The sequence below is a fragment of the Sebastes umbrosus genome, chromosome 10, assembly GCF_015220745.1.
Source record: "Sebastes umbrosus isolate fSebUmb1 chromosome 10, fSebUmb1.pri, whole genome shotgun sequence".
Classification (NCBI taxonomy): domain Eukaryota; kingdom Metazoa; phylum Chordata; class Actinopteri; order Perciformes; family Sebastidae; genus Sebastes; species Sebastes umbrosus.
In genome coordinates, this window is record NC_051278.1 from 19,204,737 (window position 1) to 19,224,941 (window position 20,205).

General features: G+C 38.7%; 1 protein-coding gene across 1 annotated transcript; it reads right to left on the reverse strand.

The window, feature by feature from the left end:
• Positions 1-1,754: 1,754 nt before the first annotated feature.
• mertka (c-mer proto-oncogene tyrosine kinase a) lies at positions 1,755-18,385 on the reverse strand. Its single transcript, XM_037782873.1, has 19 exons — positions 18,114-18,385; positions 16,476-16,791; positions 16,289-16,389; positions 16,045-16,215; positions 12,011-12,097; positions 11,767-11,882; positions 11,495-11,684; positions 10,620-10,765; positions 8,295-8,430; positions 6,624-6,774; positions 5,953-6,041; positions 5,758-5,853; positions 4,968-5,048; positions 4,781-4,873; positions 4,574-4,692; positions 4,368-4,477; positions 4,101-4,260; positions 3,379-3,515; positions 1,755-2,571 (listed from the first exon to the last, which is right to left on the reverse strand). Exons 1-19 carry the CDS (start codon positions 18,196-18,198, stop codon positions 2,109-2,111), a joined length of 2,847 nt encoding a protein of 948 aa, XP_037638801.1. The 5' UTR covers positions 18,199-18,385; the 3' UTR covers positions 1,755-2,108.
• Between the last annotated feature and the right edge of the window lie 1,820 nt (positions 18,386-20,205).

The window sequence follows — 20,205 nt, forward strand, 5'->3', positions numbered from 1 at the left end:
AATAAATTGTGGTTTTGTTGCCAAACCCTAACTGTTTTTTCTTGCCTAAACCTAAATAAGTTGTAGTTTTATTGCCTAAACCTGTTTTTTCTTGCCAAAACCTAAATAAGTTGTAGTTTTGTTACCTAACCCTAACTGTTTTTTCTTGCCTAAATCTAAATAAGTTGTAGTTTTATTGCCTAAACCTGTTTTTTCTTGCCTAAACCTAAAGAAGTTGTAGTTTTATTGCCTAAACCTGTTTTTTCTTGCCTAAACCTACATAAGTTGTAGTTTTATTGCCTAAACCTGTTTTTTCTTGCCAAAACCTAAATAAGTTGTAGTTTTGTTGCCTAAACCTGTTTTTTCTTGCCTAAACCAAAATAAATTATGGTTTTGTTGCCTAACCCTAACTGTTTTTTCTTGCCTAAACCTAAATAAGTTGTAGTTTTATTGCCTAAACCTGTTTTTTCTTGCCAAAACCTAAATAAGTTGTAGTTTTGTTGCCTAAACCTGTTTTTTCTTGCCTAAACCAAAATAAATTGTGGTTTTGTTGCCTAACCCTAACTGTTTTTTCTTGCCTAAACCTAAATAAGTTGTAGTTTTATTGCCTAAACCTGTTTTTTCTTGCCAAAACCTAAATAAGTTGTAGTTTTGTTACCTAACCCTAACTGTTTTTTCTTGCCTAAATCTAAATAAGTTGTAGTTTTATTGCCTAAACCTGTTTTTTCTTGCCTAAACCTAAAGAAGTTGTAGTTTTGTTGCCTAAACCTGTTTTTTCTTGCCTAAACCTAAAGAAGTTGTAGTTTTATTGCCTAAACCTGTTTTTTCTTGCCTAAACCTAAAGAAGTTGTAGTTTTGTTGCCTAAACCTGTTTTTTCTTGCCTAAATCTAAAGAAGTTGTGGTTTTATTGCCTAAACCTGTTTTTCTTGCCTAAACCTAAAGAAGTTGTAGTTTTCTTGCCTAAACCTGTTTTTTCTTGCCTAAACCTAAAGAAGTTGTAGTTTTCTTGCCTAAACCTGTTTTTTCTTGCCTAAACCTAAATAAGTTGTAGTTTTACTGCCTAAACCTGTTTTTTCTTGCCTAAACCTAAATAAGTTGTAGTGTTGTTGCCTAAACCTAAAGTAGTTGTAGTTTTCTTGCCTAAACCTAAAGAAGCCTTTTTGTTTGTGTTCAGAACGTGACGTTTCATTCAGTTTTGTTAGAACGTTTTGCTTTTACAATGTAGTAGGCGTAGTATGCCCCTACTGACCCACATCTGCTTATAGCGACTGATAACACCTATTTAATGGCCTGATAGCAGTCGAATTTGTCCATTTTGTTACAATGTTATGCTTTTGACTCTATTGTAGTGTATCTACAAAATGCTACTTATGTCTACTTTACTCATAGACCTTTTCATTGCCACTCTGTTGCTACGGCAATAACCTTGGTCCCAGATTACTTCCTGTCAGCTACTGCAACAGGAAATACAAAGGGACACATTTAGAAAGTTTGTGTTGTCAAGTTTGAAAAGGTCTAAAAGCTACTACCTACATACTTAACATGTATATACCCATACATATTGTGCATTACATAGATATAGATATAGATTCATTGTATAGTTATTGTCAATAATGATCTATGAAATTCCAATGAAGCACCTTGCTATAAAAATACAAGACAATTTACAGCATCTCCTGCACTTGCATATTACTAGGCACTCTATCACTGAGTATAGTATGGTCCTAGTTTTTGATTGTATCAACACTGTTACAAATGTGAGGAAATCTGCGAATCTTGGCAAAATGTATTTCATTTTAATAGAGTTTTGAAGAAATCTATGAATCATGTATTTGTTTTTACAGTATATAAGATCACTTTACAAATGTTCTGTACATTTCTATATTTACATTGCAACACAAAAGTCAATACAGTAAAACAATTTCACAGTTCAGTGTATCTTAAGCTTATGGAACATTGACAACATTCCTAACACTGACATGTAGGCTGAAGCATAAACTGCTTATATAACAATACGACAGAAAGTCCACATCAGGAAATGTCAAGGTGCTCGCAGTGCAATGAGGCATACGGTTTAGTACTGATGAACCAGTTTTTATTACAGTTTTGATCTGCTGGGTACCGACCTTTACAGCAGCAAAGAAGTGTCACTTGAGCTGCGATCCACACTCATCACATCAGTAACCGTGTCTCTGCTTGCTTGACTTAAAGCATCTCTTGACAAAAGAGGAGTGTCCGCTGCAGGAGATCTCAGGGAAGGATCGGTGGAGATCACCACCACATAACGATCATCGTCCTCCTCGTCCTCCTCGTCCTCCTCCAGACTCCCGTGAATGTCCGCAGTGACCACTGCATTTTCTGCCGCCTGATGGCTGCAGGAAGGTGACGAGTTGAACAGAGGATGGACTGCAGGTGCGAGTGTTTCTCCATCAAGGTCCTCTTCAGGAAAGCTGGTGTTAATATAGATGATATCGTCCTTGCTGAAAGACTCCGGGAACTTCTCTGTGAGCTTTTCCAACATTTCTCGCAGCTGGGGAAAGACAGGTCGGTCCAGCGGATCGGCCCTCCAGCAGCTGTACATCAGCTCGTACCTAGACGCAGGTAAATAAAAGGAAATAACTCATTTCATAAATCTTGATACTTTTTTAATGATACTTTGTTGGGGATAGAGACATTCATATCAGTAAAACCTCAACTTTGAAAAACACATTTGTAAGTTGTAGATTCAGTTTCTACTTTCACTGCACATGGCAGTGGTGAATAAAGAAAGTTTTTTGAGACTACTTTTGTTTGCTGGACTGGATGTTAGCCATGGTCACCTCAAACCAGTGGTGGAATGTAATAATAAGTACATTTACTCAAGTACTTAAGTACAATATTGAGGTACTTATACTTTACTTGACTATTTCTATTTTCTGCTACTTTATACTTCTACTCCACTAAATCTCAGATGTAAATATTGTACTTTTTACTTCACTTCATTTATTTTACAGCTTTATAAATATGATGCATTTTTATGGATTAAAGGCCCACAACCCTGGGAGAGTCCCTGAAGTCCCCCCAAAATATTTTTTTTATCTTGTAGCACACAATAATTTATCTTGTGTGCATAAGATTCAAAAAATATATAATATTTGCAGACCTTGGAGGCTCCATAATTAAACACTGAAAGGGACCATTTTGCATAGTGAGTACTTTTACTTTTGATACTTTAAGTGCATTTTGCTGGTAATACTATTACTCAAGTCGAAATTTGAACGCAGGACTTTTACTTTCAACAGAGTAGTTTCAGAGTGTATTATTATTTAAAAAAAAGGATCTGAGTACTTCTTCCACCACTGCCTCCAACACCCTCAAACCCAAAGTCAACACTTGTGTCAAGAAGAGACGACACTCACAGCGCATCCAAACAGTCTGCTGGCTGCTTCAGTCTCTGTCCTTCCAGAAGGTAGTCGTAAATTTCATGGTTCTGGATGCCAGGGTACGGCGTCATGCCTCGCGTAGCGATCTCCCACATGGTGACGCCGAATGCCCACTGCATGACACAGAATAATATCTTCAGATGATATTTCATCATGTGAAAAACAGTTTTCTCTACTATCTAGAAGTACTATTACTTAATTTAAATTGTGCTGAAAATGATTTCAAAAGGATAATCTACAATTGTATTTGCAGTCCACTACAAAACTGGGAATTTTTAATATATTTAGCCTCTTCATTTACAGTTTTCATTTTTATGTTACAATATGGATAATCTTTTCCCCATTCAGCTGCATCAAGTCTGCCTTTTTGCAAACAACACAAAATATAGCTTATGATATAATCTGTTTGTCATCTGACTAAAATTTCAAAAGCTGGGAAAAATTGAAAAATCCTAAAATTACCACACACTGATAAATGACGTGAGAAAAACGTAACCACATCCTTAAAAGGAATGCTGAGTAATTAGTTGTGGGTAAATTCAACTGACTGGCTTTGTCATTTACAATTCATTTGCAGTTCAACCGACAGTCATGAGAAAAACAGAGAGTGCAGACGAGGGGTCAGTTCTTCTTTTAGTGACAGTACATAGGTGTGACTGATGTTACTGGAAGAGACATGAGCAGATGTAAGTACTTACCACGTCACTCTTTACAGTAAAAACTCTGTCTGCCAGACTCTCTACAGCAATCCATTTTACAGGCATTTTGGCTATTCTGCCCTGCCTGTAATAATCCCCACTGTAGATCTTCTTAGATAACCCAAAGTCTGCTACACACACTGTCATGTCATCACGCAGCCTGTAAAACAGATAAGGAATTGACTTGAGAATAAACGGGAACAGAAAATCACATAAGCCTCCTAAAGTAGCAAACTGAAAAAAAGAAGTTTCGTATTTTCAACCTACATGCAGTTGCGAGCCGCCAGGTCACGATGCAGAAAGTTACGACAACTGAGATACTCCATACCCGAAGCAATGTCAACCATGAACTTAAGGAGTGTATGAGTGGGCAAGAACTGTGGAAAAAACAGACACACAATAACAATTATAGTCTAATAATATATTGTATGAGCTGGAATATGTTATTTCTGTGTTTGGCTGAGAGATCGTACCACTGGACACTCTCTCAGACGTGAGCGAAGAAGGAAGCTATGAAGATCTCCATATTTCATGAAAGGCAGGATGACCATGGGCTTGGCAAAATTTCCTAAGCCTACTTCCAAGCACACACCTAAATAAGAAAACACAGAAATAATGTAAGGATGTGCAAATGAAAATGGAGCACAGAACAGAGCAGTGGGATTATACGTCACTCGTACCGAGCAGCCTGATGACGTTAGGGTGGTTGAAATCTTTCATGCAGGCCGCCTCGTTCAGGAACTCTTCAATCTCCCTTTGAGAGAAGCTATCCACTGTTTGAAAAAAAGAGAGAAATTATCCTTTGTTTCTACTGGTTTTGTAGTTTATAGTTGACTAAATGATGTCTTTTAGTAATAGAAAGCTCACGTTTCATCGTCTTCACAGCAACTTTTTCTGATGTTCCGTCCGGTTGTCGTAAATGTCCCTCCACCACGGAGCCAAATTCACCTAATCAAATGAAATCCTTAATACTTGGCACACAGTATGTGTTCATTTATTTCATTTAACCTTTATTCAACCGGGAGTAAAAACTCATCGAGATTACAAAATCTCTTTTCCAAGAGTGTCCTGGCCAAGATAGGCAGCAGCACAGTTACACGGTTGCAGATATAAAACAAACATAACAATTTAAAACGAAGACAAAAGAGCAAAATACAGAATAATAGGTATTGAAAAAACATTCATCAGCATTCAAAACATCTACAGCCAGATGTGCTTTCTTCCAAGCACTTTAAAGACAATCAGTCAGACCAGCTCTCGAAGATTCAGGTCATATTGTAACTGATTCCAAGAAGAGGAAGCAGCATACTTGAATGCTTTTTTTCTCAGTTCAGTACGGACTTTGGGGACAGTTAATTCCTGGGAGCGAAGACAGTAACTTCCTGTACTTTTTTGAACGATGTAGGTCTGTAGGTAAGATGGAAGCAGACCAAGAATAGTCTTATACATAAGAATATGGTGGTTCAGTCTACAGGTGGACAAGGCAGACCATCCTACCCGAGCATACAAAGAGCAATGGTGCGTAAGGGCTTTACAATTTGTAATAAATCTCAGTGCTCCAATGTAGACAGTATCCAGCATGTGTAGGCTTTGAGAAGATGTTATCATCTGTATTAATCTAGTTGTGGTATTAAGCAAAATGAAACTGCTCACTCACCCTCTCCGAGAACCTTCCCTATGGAGAGCAAGCTCCTCATGACCATCACGTCCTCAAGTTTGGCCTGCAGTTCTTCACTGACACCGAGGTTCCCAACTGCAAACAGGACCCACTCAAGTTATTGTGTGCCTTCAGCAGGACAACATAAATCTCTGCACACATGTTAATTTTCCACAGTAATGTTCAACAACATACGTGTGATTCCTATGACTGATCGGTTGTAGGATCTGTGGGGTTTGTACTGCACAAAAGGCTGCGGCTTTTCTCCACCTCCAAACACCCGCCTGCAGGGGGGGACAGGGAAAAAGAAAAAAACAGTGAGCTAATTCTCTCACTATTGTCATTATAGCTCAGTAATCGTGCACACACAGGCTGACGTTCAACTGGTCACAGTGAGGAAACCCTCTCTGAGTTGTTGCTTTCCTGACACTGAGGTCACACACTGTTTTCCTATCTGAGCGGCAGCCTGTGACACATTCCTATCCATATCCTGAGTGGCAAGACTGAGTCACAGACTTCATAATAAGGAATCCCAGGGAATTATCAGCTGCTTGTTGTCCGTCTCTCCAGCTGCACAGTTATATCAGTCCACAGGTGCAGACAATTATGATTAAGAGGAAGCAAAGTCAGTTTATGAACAGAGTCAGGAAGTGTTCAGTTTCTCAAGTCCTACTACAGTGTACCACTAAAGAAATATTACATCCCCCAGGAGCCAAAAACAAAATTACATCTTTTATGTTTGTAAAGCAGAGACCAGCCATGCAGACAACAAATACAGTGATCCGTAACAACTGCAAAGATGAGACAACCAAACATGGAGCAAGGTTGAATTAACACCATGTGTGCACAGAAGATTGTCAGCATACCCAAACCAGGAGTCAGACGTCCTGTTGTGAACACAGATAGCGCCCCAGAGGAGAAGCAGCAGAAGACAGAAGCCACACACCACGCCAAGCACCACATAGACCGAGTCTGGTACCCTGGCTTCAGGGCTGGACGACGGGGGCACCTCTGATTCTGAGACAGGAAGAAGAAATGATAAGCACAATTACAGTTAAGCAAATGGGATATCCAAAAAAAATCTAATATTCAGGATCTAAATCGCCTAATGGTAGCATTGTAGTAGAGCTGCAACGATTAGTCGACTAATCGATTAGTCGATCGACGGAAACATAATCGGCAACTATTTTGATAATTGATTAATCGTTGGACTCATTTTCATGCAAAAATAGCAGAAAATTCCGTTTTCAGCCTCTCAAATATGGAGATTTCCTGCTTTTCTCTGTTTTATATCATATTAAACTGAATGCCTTTAGGTTTTGGACTGACAAAACAAGACATTTAAACACATCAACTTGGACTTTGAGAAACTGAAATGGATATTTTCTACTACTCTCTGACATTTTACAGACAAAATGATTAATCAATTTATCTAGAAAATAATCTGCAGATTAATTGCTAATGAAAATAATCAATAGTTGCAGTCCTAAATTGTAGCATGTTACGTCAGCTCATAATTGTTTATTCTTTACCCCAAATTAAGATTACAGCAACACGTCCATAGATAAGTCGTTTCAATGGGAGTCAATAAAGATGTGTGATTGAACCCAATGAGTAACCATCAGCAAGTTTCATGTATTTTGTATTTTCTGCTGTTTATTATTAAATTACACCTTGAAAACAATTAACTAGTTTTCAAACTATCTTTCAGAAAATGTCCAAGATAATCCCGCCTTATCAAGTTTTATCATTCTCTCTTAAATACGACTAAAGCTTCAACTTAAACAATAGTCTACAGCATTGTTTCCCAAACTTTTTTTCTGGGGATCCACTTTTTAAAAATGGCAAACCATCTTGATCTAATTCAGAATAGGCCTAAATTGTGAGAAGAGCGAATTTGTGAATGTTCCTGACCATGTCACCTTATCTTGAATAAGTAAACCAGCGATTTTTCAAGAGATCTACATTTGATAAATCACAACTTTGTTTTATGCATGTGTTATTGAAAACATATACACATGCTAAATAATTTATAAATGAGACCAAATACATGAATTTCTGCAGAGTTCGGCAGGCCCTCGTTTTTTTCCCTCATCAGTAAAATCATATTAGATTCAATGTTATATAAGTAGGCTACAATTATCCGAACAATACGAACATTCAGGCTCCACAGCTGCAGCTGAATGCCATTAGTTTTCCTGGTATTTAGCCATAAACCAAATTTTGGGATATTTTGACCTGACGAAAGGTCAGGGAATCAACCTTATTACAATTCATTCTCAGGGCACCAGGAGTGTGCGTAACAAGTTTCATGGCAATGGCAGTTGTTGACATTTCAATCTGGACCTCCAAGACATCCATCTCTACAGCCACGCTGCTAGTGTGGCTAAAGATACTGTATAAACCCTTAATAGGCCTTGTATCTATAGGGCAGTAATGTAGTTCTAGTAGAGTACAATACATCAGCTGAACTATGTTGGCCAGATTATATAGTGAACTGTTCCCAGTGGATGAGATAAATAAATAGAGCGGCTTACTGTCCTCTGGCACAAACAGCCAGACTCGTGGGCTGACCATGCCGCTCCCTGCCTGTGTGCATGCAGCCACCTCCACACTGTAGGTCGTGTTGAATTCCTGCACATCGACAAAGGCCTCGGTGGTGTAGCTGTGGATCTGAAATCACACACAGCGTAACAACAACAACAGAGGCAATTTAAATGGGTCTAGTGTAATAATTACATTTTGAAGGTTAATCATTATCTTTGTGGAGTTCAACCTGTTGTTAGAAGAACATACTGTAGGTCACAAGCTAACAGTAAGTAGGCAAGTCATTAAACTGAAAGAGAAGCAGGAAAAGAGATAATATTTTGGAGACACTCCGGTGGAACAGCATGCTAAGGAACATCTTGTACATTTTGTGCAACATCTCAAATCCAGGTCAACAACTTCATCATTTCTCCTTTTTTTCCTCATTTCCACTTAGTGTACTACAACAAACAGAAAATGCAATTAAAAACTTCCTTAAATCTGTTTTCACTTGTAGTATGAAACCTTAATGGAAAATCCCACACTGGAGATAATCATATATAATGAAACTGCCTGCAAAAAAAGGGAAGGAGACTAACTTTCTGGATAAGCTCATGTGCTGCAACGAGGAGGGAACATGTGACAGACATAGCATTGTATTTCACAACACCACACGGTGGGGTTCCTCTGCTTTGCCAATGTGCTGACGGTCGGACTGGGAACGCTGAACCCATGATTAATGGCCCATCACGTCTGTGGCACCAAACAGAGGGCAACATGTGGTTAAATGTTCTTGCAACAGAAAATCGTCAACAAATTTTGGGAATCAACCTCGGATTCAAAAGAAGATGATGGCACCAGCAAGTTTATTCCTTTTATTTAAAGATAATTAGTTTATCTGAACTATTCACTATGAGGTGGTTTTAGGGCCAGGTGGGACTGAGGATTAAACAATGTCCAGTCACTGCTACCGTCACGAAGCCTTTGTTTAATGACGTCACCAACTGACTGGACAACGCATAACGATATTTAGACCTTTAGTGCACATCCCGTTGTATTCATATCCCATTGACTCTGTGATGACTCAAAGCCACATGCTGAGCAAAGAAAAACACAGATCGCCAGTTTTCACACCATCAGCTTCCTTTAACTACGACACAGACAGGAAGGACGGGAAACACACTATTGTACCAGAGAAGCATTGTCGACAATGCACAAATAGCATCATGGAACAATGCACCGAACGGTTGATGTATACAAAAGATGTTGTTATTATAATAAATGGTGCTATTTCTTAGAGAGTGTATCTAGAAAAAAGGCACTTCTCGTAAATGACTTTCCCTGCCTTGTTGGTTCTTGAGAAGAATGGAAAAACTGGTGTTCAGAGGATAATAGTTCAGCAGGCAGGGCAAAGGGAGGATCAAACATTCCTGATATGCGAGGCTCATTCTTTTCAAATTTGTCATACGTGAGTCATTCTTATCAGAAATGTAAAAAAAAACATCAGCTTTCACTAAAAAAAACCCTCAAAGATAACACCATGAACAATAGCATAACTATTGCTCATAATATACAATATACAGTATTTATATAAGGGAGAATATGCACTGTACGTAAGTGAAGGTGCACATATACTTTAATATCTGTACTGGACATACGTAGATGTAAGGGGTAATGTACAGCGAGATGGTCATTGTCACCCTGAAGGGGTTTATTCCAGAACAATGACCCGCTAGCTGTACATTATCCTGCTTATTACATGGCTACTTACTTAAGAAATTAATAATTTGACACAAAAACAGCCCACCATAGTCTAACATCAGAACTGCAACGGTCTGCTATAAAGAAATAACAGACCATATAACGCTGTGATTGACCGATCAGAAACAAGTATTCAACAAAGCCGTGTAATAAATGATGTTAGAAGCAGTGCCAGATGCAGTTTAACTATATATAATCAGTATAACTAAATTTATGATAAGTCATGTTTTGGTTTTCTACATACTGCATGTGTGTATGTAAGTTAATATAACAAGGTATATGTGTGTTTGTATATATACATATATATATATACAGCATATGTGTACATGTAGCTTATGTATGTGGATATGTATGTCTATAAAAAAACGGAAATATGAAAGCGTTTACTTACTAACATAATCAATTTGCCTGTGTCTCCAGTATGTGTAGTAGCCTAAATGCTCCTAACTTTCTGTTCTCCAATTTATATTTTGCTAATAATCTAAGTTATTGTGACTGATACATAAACAAGGAAAAACTCAATAAAACATTATTCAGGCTAAATCTTTAAATTACCGTGTTGTCGGCAAGCTCACCTTATTCACTTGTGTGCCGTGTCGGACAATGACATCATAGCCACGCAGGATGCCGTTTATCTTATCGTCTGGGGGAGGTTTCCACCTGATCACCAGCCACGACTCATTTAGTTGTGCGGTGACATTTCGGGGATAAACTGACGGCACTGAGAGTGTGACAAGAAATGGGAAACAGAGGGATTGAGACATCGTCAAGAGAGGTAAAAATAAAAAAACTTCCATATGAAATGGCAATCTATGAAACAAAAATGGAAAAGAGAAAGGCTTCCATTGAAATCTTTGATTACAGTTTGGTATGTGGTCACTTCCTGGCACGGCGTATCATATCTTTCAACTAAAATATCCCCTGCGGTGGCTTTAGGAAGGAAGTTGCAAGCAGCTCCACCCAGTTAGAACGTTCTGTTTTCTCAGTGAGACCATTCCTATTTCCTATGTGACCCTTCAGGAAAACACCAGAGATTGTACTGGATATGACAAATCTTCTGAAGGAGGCTTGCCACGAGCAGAGCAGGTAGTTGTGCAACTTTCGTAAATTCCAGTTATATGCTGCTACTACAAGGAGGCTTACATTAAGCCCATTTTGGATGAAGGCTAATTACATAGTGCTGCGTTCCTCAAACCTAAACAGGAAGCTACTATGATGAGACGGCAGGAGCAAAAGTGAATACACAAGGTAGTTTTTATGGCAAATACAGTCTCAGCCTTGTGAATTCAAACAGCCAGAAATGTGTGTTATGAAACACGTGGAATGGATTTAATTAGATATCGGATCATTTTTTCCGTGTTGCAGCCACATATCTGCTGGTGTATCACCAACTGGCAACAAAATTCAACGTGCAAACCGTTCCAAGGTTCTTTATTAAGTACTCACACACCTCCCTCTGTGGTGTTGCTCTGGATCCACATGGTGACAGGAGAGGCTCCCACCTCATTGCTGCAGGAAACGCTCACGTTGTACCACGTCATGGCCTGCAGCCCGGGGACTTCGCACTGGAAAGGGGGCGCTGTGACATTGATGAACCTGGTGGTCATCACTTCCCCTTTCCTCCGACTCACCTCTTTGACCTTAGATGGAACAAAGAACGTGTGAGGATCAATCTGAAGATGTTAAGCGACAGCACTGTGTGTGTGCAGATGCAGGGCTTACCCTGATGTGGCATTTAGTCAGTGGTGAGAAACCATCGTATCCGGGGCTCCAGCTCAACATCATCTTATTGGACTGCCTCTCCGTCACAGTTAAATCAGACACAGGGCCGGGAAGCACTACAAAACACCATAAAGAAAACCCCTTATTAACCCCCTAACGCAGAGGCATATAGCATATGATCAGCTTGCAGAGCATGTAAACCTCTAGGAATGTCTAACAGCCCCCTAAAAAGTCCCAGTTTTACCTTTGATGTTGATATTTGCTTCTCTGGAGGTGGTGACACCCTTCTTGTTGTAAGCTTCGCAGCTGAACCGGGTGTACTTGTCCACACCTGCAATTGACACATTCGAAGGGATAATGTAGCACTTCAATGCTGTATGAATTCAAAACAACCAATCGTCAAGGTCAAGCAGAATATTCGGTTAATGGTGTTATTGCACTTCAATACTGGGAAAAACCTTAAGTTCAAGCCAAACAGACACATTGTGGTCAGGTTCTTTGTTTGGACAAACTGCCAGATTAGGTGTCAAAGTTGAATCTGGGGCAAAAAGTGCCATGTCAGCCTCGATAGAGAAGCGAAACTGATACAAAACAACTCATATGGGGAGGACTCACGTCTTTATACCTCAAAAGTTCACACAGTAGCACCACATGCAGTGAGCTCAAATGGAGCCTCTCCAGTGTGATGTGGTAACAATGCTTTTGCTGGGTCTCTTTTCCCGGACGCACAATTCCCCCGTCTTTCAACAGCCACAGATCTGCCCAGTTCGAATAGGACGGGGACAGCTGCTAAATAATGTCCCTTTTGTGCTCTGTTTTCCAGTGTCTCTCTCTCTCACTCTGAAACCTTTCCACAAAAGCTGATCACAGAACAGCCTGCGAGAGATAACTGGAACCAACTTAGGCTGTTTTGTTTACTTTCTGTAGAATCTCACGTCCTCTTTAGTTTGCCTTCGTCTGCTCGGGAGCACCAGGGTAAAGAAAGAGTGCTTCACTTTTCACACAAACCCTGACTACAGTGCGTTTGTTTGCACAAAGATAGAGCCTGACTTAAAATAGGTCGGATTGGATCATTCATACTTTTGTTCACGTGAAAAAAAAACCCCATCTAAAATAAACTTTGTACCGAGTGGATCAAACCTGATGTTTAAGTTCTGAGAGAAACAAATACGTCAGCACATTTCCAGCCAAGCTGTGCAAATGTAACCACCACATGCCTCATTTCAACCTGAACGTCAAACAGATGGTCGGTGCAATGTGGGCTCTGAGCAGGTTTGTCTGTCGATCCGAATGAAACTGATCATTCTTTTATAATTTCACCAAAGAGCAAAGGGACAAACTTTAAAGTGATATTCCCAAAATCTATCTTTTGAGTCTTAAAAGTTCAGCAGTTTGCGGTGGCTATGATGGATTACAAAGTTTTCCTGGTGGATAAAAGTATCATAATGTCCACAGAAACTTCTCCAATTACACGTTTAGCATAATACACTTCCGCGCTGTCCATACCGTACAGTATATATGGACGTATGATCCAAGCAACTTCTAAAAGAGCTTTGAGGAGTGTTACAGGGCAACATGGAAGCTTGTGTTTGCATGTATTTAACAGTATTTTGGTGAAACAATGAGTGTTTCCATAATACTGTGCTATAATATATGACAACAGAGGAGTGGATTATGCTGCAGGAGTGGTTTCATAAATTGACTCTCCACCCAGCATCTACGGCAGAGCGTCAATCATATCAGCTCATGGCTCATTAAAGACACAAATTCTTCTTAAGTCATATCATTTTTTGGAAAAGGAAATGAGTAAAGATCAAGCACTCGCATTTCTGCTTTCACTGTACTTGGCAAGTAAATGAAAACAAAAAGCAACAATGTAATAAAAATAGATGGGTTGGCAACTCAAATGGAAACATCACAAATTATGGAGGGGAGCTCTCCGGCTTACTGAGCTGCCTGAGATGTCGTTATTTTTCCATTTTTATATTCGGGTGGTAAACGTAGCCTAAATTAAATCTCCATCAACTTCTCTATCTCTTTAAGAAGGTATAATGCCCCGAGTTCAAGCAATCTAACTGTTAAAGTGCGTGCTCACGACTTGCAAAAATAAAATCATGCACCATTTCACCAAAACAAAAGCACTCTGATAATATCATGGGATCCAAGCTGTCGTGTAAAAAGGGCCCCTGGACTCATAGCATGCGTATATGGTGCAGGAGAGTGGGTTTACACTGTGTAGTTGTGCCAATATTTGGTCCTGTAGAGAGCTCTGGTAGCCTGCAGCCTGCCAGCCTCTGTGTCCAGCCCCTCCCTGCTGGGTAAAGTGGGCCGTCCCGTGAATGAGGTCTTTGTCCCCGGAGCCAACCCCCGAACTCACTCCCTGTGCAGCCCCCCATCCCCTTACTGCCCAGGCCCTTGCACCAGCTCTGAACCTTAACCCCTCAGCTTCGGTCTGTATCTCCACTCATTCGCTGCAGCAGGAGTGCTTATAGCCTGCGGCAAGCTGAAAATGAAGGGTTGGAGCATAGAGAGCAGAAAGGTTATGCTTCTAATAACAAATGTTTTCTTTTAAGAACAGAGCAGCTGAGGCCATAAAGGGAGAGTCCACGTCGAAAAGAAGGCTGTATAATTTCCATATTTATCTTAGAGTATAACATGAAATTAAAACTCAAACATGAGCTGATCTTCTTATATCTAGTCTTGACTTTTATATCTAGCATATTCATGAAAATGAATCATGTTTACATAGGTATTAACTTAAATGTAAATGTTAATGTTTAGTAAAAATGCCAAACATTCCCTGGTTTCTGCTTCTCAAATGTGAATATTTGTTGATTTTCTTATTCTTCTATGTTATTAAACTAAATATATTTGGGTTGATCGGGCAAAGCAAGAGATTTGAATATGTCAATTGGGCTTTGGGGAATTGTGATGGGTATTTTTCTAACTATTTTATGACATTTTATGGAACCAACAATGAAAATAATTGTTATAGTTGCAGCCTTCTTTTAAAAGCAACAGTTCAAAATGTTGGGAAATACGCTTATATGCTTTTTTTGCCGAAAGTTAGAAGAGAAGATTGTTAAATGTAAGGCTAGAGCTAGCAGCCAGTTCGCTTAGCTTGGAAAAAAGACTGGAAACGGGGGGACATGTCGAGCCTAGCTGTGTTCAAAGGAAACAAAATCCACCTTTCAGCCCCTTAAAGGTCACTTATCCGTACAAAAACTGGAGTGCAAAACAATGATTCTGTTAAGTGGTTACATGCTGGACTAGTTCTTTGCCGTGACCAGTAAATTCCTGGAGTCTTCTGTCCTGGTTACCTGGCAACTGGTCCCAATTTTATTACCTTTGGACGGAGCCAGGCTAGCTGTTTCCCCCCGTTCCCAGTCTTTATGCTAAGCTAGGCTAACCGGCTGCTGGCTCCAGCTACATATTTGCCATACAGACACATGAGAGTGATGTATCAAACTTCTCATCTAACTCTCGGCAAGAGAGTGAATAAATTCCCCAAAATGTCAAACTGCATTGCTTCAATCAGACAGCATTGTCTTCAGTATACAGCACAGACCATGCGTGAATGACCGCTGTTAACCATTCAGCGGTGCAGCAGGAGACCCCAGTGACACCGAGCGACCGTGGTTATAAATCTCATTGCAGTAAGCAGAGTACAGACGCTGAGGCAGCAGAGACGAGGCAGAATAGAAACCAACGACAAAGTGAGGATAGCTGAGTAAGACCTGCTCCACACTTCGTCACCGTTATCAGAGAGCGAAATGTCCCTTTACGTCTGAATGTTTCCACATTCAATCATGGGAGGAAGTTAACCAAAGTGAAACTAATGAATTGGTTTAATGAGCTGTAGCTTGTGTGTTCTTTCTACTATGAAAGACTTTTTTATACAAGCCAGAAGTTCTTCTAGTAAAAAAAATGTTTGATTAAAGAACACTTTCAATGATTTGACACAGATGAAACAGACTTTTAAGGAGTACTTTTAAATGAAATGAATTCCCCAGATCCTCTGACACATTTCAGACTGATAAGGGAACAAATCTTTATGTCAGCACATCTGATTCAAGGCGTCATTCAGAGTTGTGTCGAGGCATATTCTGATCATTCACTGGACGACGAGAACAGAAAATAAATTACACCTCTGTTTAGAGGCCTCCTCAGCCGGAACAGGCAACAAAAGGGAATGTGTATACCTGTTATTAAGTAGATCACTGTGAAACACATATTCTGTGTATGTGTGAGAAAGCGACTGTGTGGTCTGGATCTCACCTGACACGGAGAAGCTGCTGGAAGAGTTATGATAGACACTATCAGGTAATCCATCGCGGAGCCAGCGGATCTGAACAGGGTCCGGAGGTCCTACCGCCTCGCATGACAGCACGAAACGTGTGTTTCTTGTCACGTTCGTGTCCTCTGGTTGATGGATAAACGTCGGTAGACCTACAGACACATTAAAGATGTGTCATGTAAAATGTGGACGCCCTGAGAAGCGAACAATTCTGTTGAAACTCACCTTCCACCTCAATGGTGATCGACTGAGACTCTACCGTTCTGGTGCTGATCTGCAGTCTGCAGCGATACTCCCCAGCATCCACTCGCTGCACATGATTCATGCTGTAATAAGGCACAAGAGGACACTTGTCAATCTGTGTAATCAACCCTTCACACTATTTATCACCTCCATGTGTTACATACTGTACCTGACAGTGGAGAGGAGCGTTATGACCCCGTCTGTGACAGTCTGGAGCTCGTTGATCACCACCTGGATGTTTTCCGCCAGGTCCAGGCCGTTCTTCAGCCAGAGGATGGTGGGCTCCATCCTGGCATCGGGGATGTCGATGGAGCAGTTGAATTTAGCCTCATGGCCCTCTGACAGCTGGATGGAGCCTACAGTGGGCTTGAAGTGCAGCCGTTTGAGCTGATCGGGGCTCAGATAAACCCTTGAAACATGGCCCGGTATCACAATAGGCTCAGAGGTTCTGGTTGGGCGGTGGAAGCTGCCTCTGGGATGCTGAGCTGTTTTGCAGAGGGAGATGTTCAGGTCAGCACAATCTGTTCTACCCGACATGATAAGCATCAAAGATTTGGCACCCAAAGTGAAAGAACTGGGCATGCGTTTACATCCAAAATGTTCACGAAACCACCATAAATAAAGTGGAACTCAAACATCATGAGTGTTTGACAGTTTTAGGGCTGCAACGAATTATTTCACAAGAGATTTATGTCTATTATTTTTTCAAATAAACAATTAATCATTATAATCATTGTAAAATGTTAGAATATAGTCAAATTGCTGCTTTTGCTCAACCAATAGCTTGGAACTAAATAATATTCCTATTAAGATGATATAAAATAGAGAAAAAAATCACCATTTGAGAATGATTTTTTTGGACTTTGTGCCTAAAAATGACTTTAAAGATGAATAGATTATCAAAAATAGATGGCAATACTGAATGGATTGCAAAGTTATGTTGTTGATGAAAAAGTAAAATAAAACAAAAAAAATAATAATTCTGTAATTTAATATAGATCCTATCTATTTGATAAACTAATGTTCATACTTATTTCAATACAAAATAATTCATAAAAATATATATTTCTGTCATCACTGATCAGTTAGTTTGAGCACTAATATCAGTTATTGTAAAAAAAAGAATTTTAATTTAATTTTATAAATCGATATATATTTCTAAAATGGCATGAATATTGAAATTAGGTCACAACTTAAAATAAATAATAATAACAATGAAAAAGCAGTTTATTCTGTGAATGTTTTCAAATGTTTTTCAGCATTTATGGCTTATTTTTAAGTGTTATCTGTCAGCATTCCAGTCCACAACCGAGTAAGCCACAGTTTATTACTATAATTAAAAAAAAAGTCACTAATCAGTTAGTTTGAGCACTAATATCTGTTTTTCTATTTAAAAAAAAAAGAAAATTTAGATTTAATTTTATAAATCAATATATATTTCTAAAATGGCATGAATATTGAAATTAGGGTCACAACTTAAAAATAAATAAATAAATAATAATAATAATAATAAAAAAAAAATTTATTCTGTGAATGTTTTCAAATGTTTTTTGTTTTTTTTAGCATTTATGGCTTATTTTGAAGTGTTATCTGTCAGCATTCCAGTCCACAACCGAGTGAGCCACAGTTTATATTACTATAATTAAAAATAAGCTAGTAATATGCACATTTAAATGAGTATTTAAATGTCTTGCAGCTGCAGAGAGGAGAGCTGCTGCTGCACATTAGACCCAGTTAGATGCCACATTAAGGGGCATGAAGTGAGTGCAGGAAAACACAAATCTCCGACAAACAATAAACAACTCACCGCTGACCGGACTCCACACAAGAATGGCTATGGTCGTTGTCGAGAGAAAAACTCCAAACCAGCCTGGAGCTGACTGCTTTGCCATGATGACCTGTCCGAGCAGCTCCTCACTGCTGCTTCTCTGCCCCGCAACAGCTGGAGACGCAGTTTATTCTAAGAGGATTGTGCGGGACAATTTAATTCCCACAACAACCAACATCACCCACTAGAGTGGCCTCAACGTGTGAAGACTCAGGACTTGTTGATCACAATTCAGCTGGAGAGAGAAAAAAAAAAGTGAACTTTTCTCCACGTCACAGGAGGGATCCCATGAAGGCGGGACTGAGTGTGGAAATACACCGAAACACTGAAAACAACCAAAATACAGCAGTGAAACAACAGAGGCTGACTTTAAAAACATTTCGACGTACTATATGACTTTTTTTCAACATACTACTACATACTATGACATTTTTTTATTTCTTCTACAAACTGTTTTTTGTTTTTTTAATTTGACATACTATATTATGACTTTACAAAATGTTCACCATACTATACTATGACTTTTTTTCAACATACCATTCTATGACTTTATTTTTTCGACTTACTATACTATAATTTTTGAAAAAGTTTTCGACATTCTATACTATGATTTTTTTCGACATACTATATTATGACTTTTATTTTGACGACATGCTGTACTATGACTTTTTTGTTTTGTTTTTTATTTCGACAACAGAGGCACAGATACTCAACAAAACTCTTGCAATTTTACACAAGTTTATATATTTTTTATTTTTCCCCAATATACCTTTTTTTTCTTATTCTCTTTTTTTTAAGACAGAGAAATATTACCTTACAAATATTATCTGACAACAAGCATTATGCACATGTATGTAGTCTAACAACACATATAGACTAGCACAATATATAATAATAGGCTGTATTTTATATTCAATAAATATAAAATACAGCCTATTAACTGTTGAACATAACATTGCTGTGAGCCTTCTGTTCTGAAAATAATAACAATATGTTGAAAAAAAAAATATATATATACAGAAAATTTACTGTAATGCCATGGGGAAAGTGATGGAGGGAAGAAAAAAACACATTAAAAGTCTATAGCACTGCAGCAGGCTTTGAATAATGGCTGGCTGTGAAATTACAAATCTGTGAAATTTGGAGTAAATGGGCTCAACATATAAAAAATACTAGAAGAGCCATGGCAGCAAATCAGTTGGGGCTTTTATTTTGAAAGTCTTTCTTTAAGACAGAGAAATATTACAAACATTACCATGTTATCTTACAACAAGCATTATGCACATGTATGTAGTCTAACAACATATAGACTAGCACAATATCTAATAATAGGCTACATTTTATATTCAATAACACAATCTCAAAAATCATTAGAAGAACAACAAAAAACCCTGGTGGCTCTGTCCAACTACTCCACCACGTGGTCAACTACTGTACAACTTTCCATATTAACCATGGCTATAGACACTCTTCATTTAAGTCAATGTACCCAACCTCAGAATGAACCAAACAATTTATCTTAAATAAATAAATAAATGGTTTGTTTAAAGACATTATTATGGGAAAATGTGGTGTTTGGTTTCTTCAAAAAACAACAATATTTTCTTATAATAAATTTGATATGATTTTTCTTTTATTCGTAAATATAACTGTAACATTTAATACCATATTTTGTTGTTTTCTTGAAGAATGTTGAGCAATATGTGAAACCACTTTCTAATTTGATCAAGAACAAGGCTATTAAGACACTCAACAGGCCTATATGTATAGGTTTTGATATTTTTGTTTACTGTGATATACCCTTGGCTCTTTTGTTATAGCCCAACAAATGAAATGTGGGACCAAGAGTATGTTTGTGTGGGACAATGTGGAACAAATTGCCAATGCTGAGAGGTAGTCTTAAAGTTTGATATAATGTCTATCTATTCTACCCCTTACCTACCTGGTAACATCTCTATATGCTTTGCCTGAATGCATCCATAGATCGGCACATCTCTTGTTGAGCCACACGTTTCTTGTGAGACTCACACGTACTGTGTCACTTCATGTTGTATCTTTCTTCACAGTCATT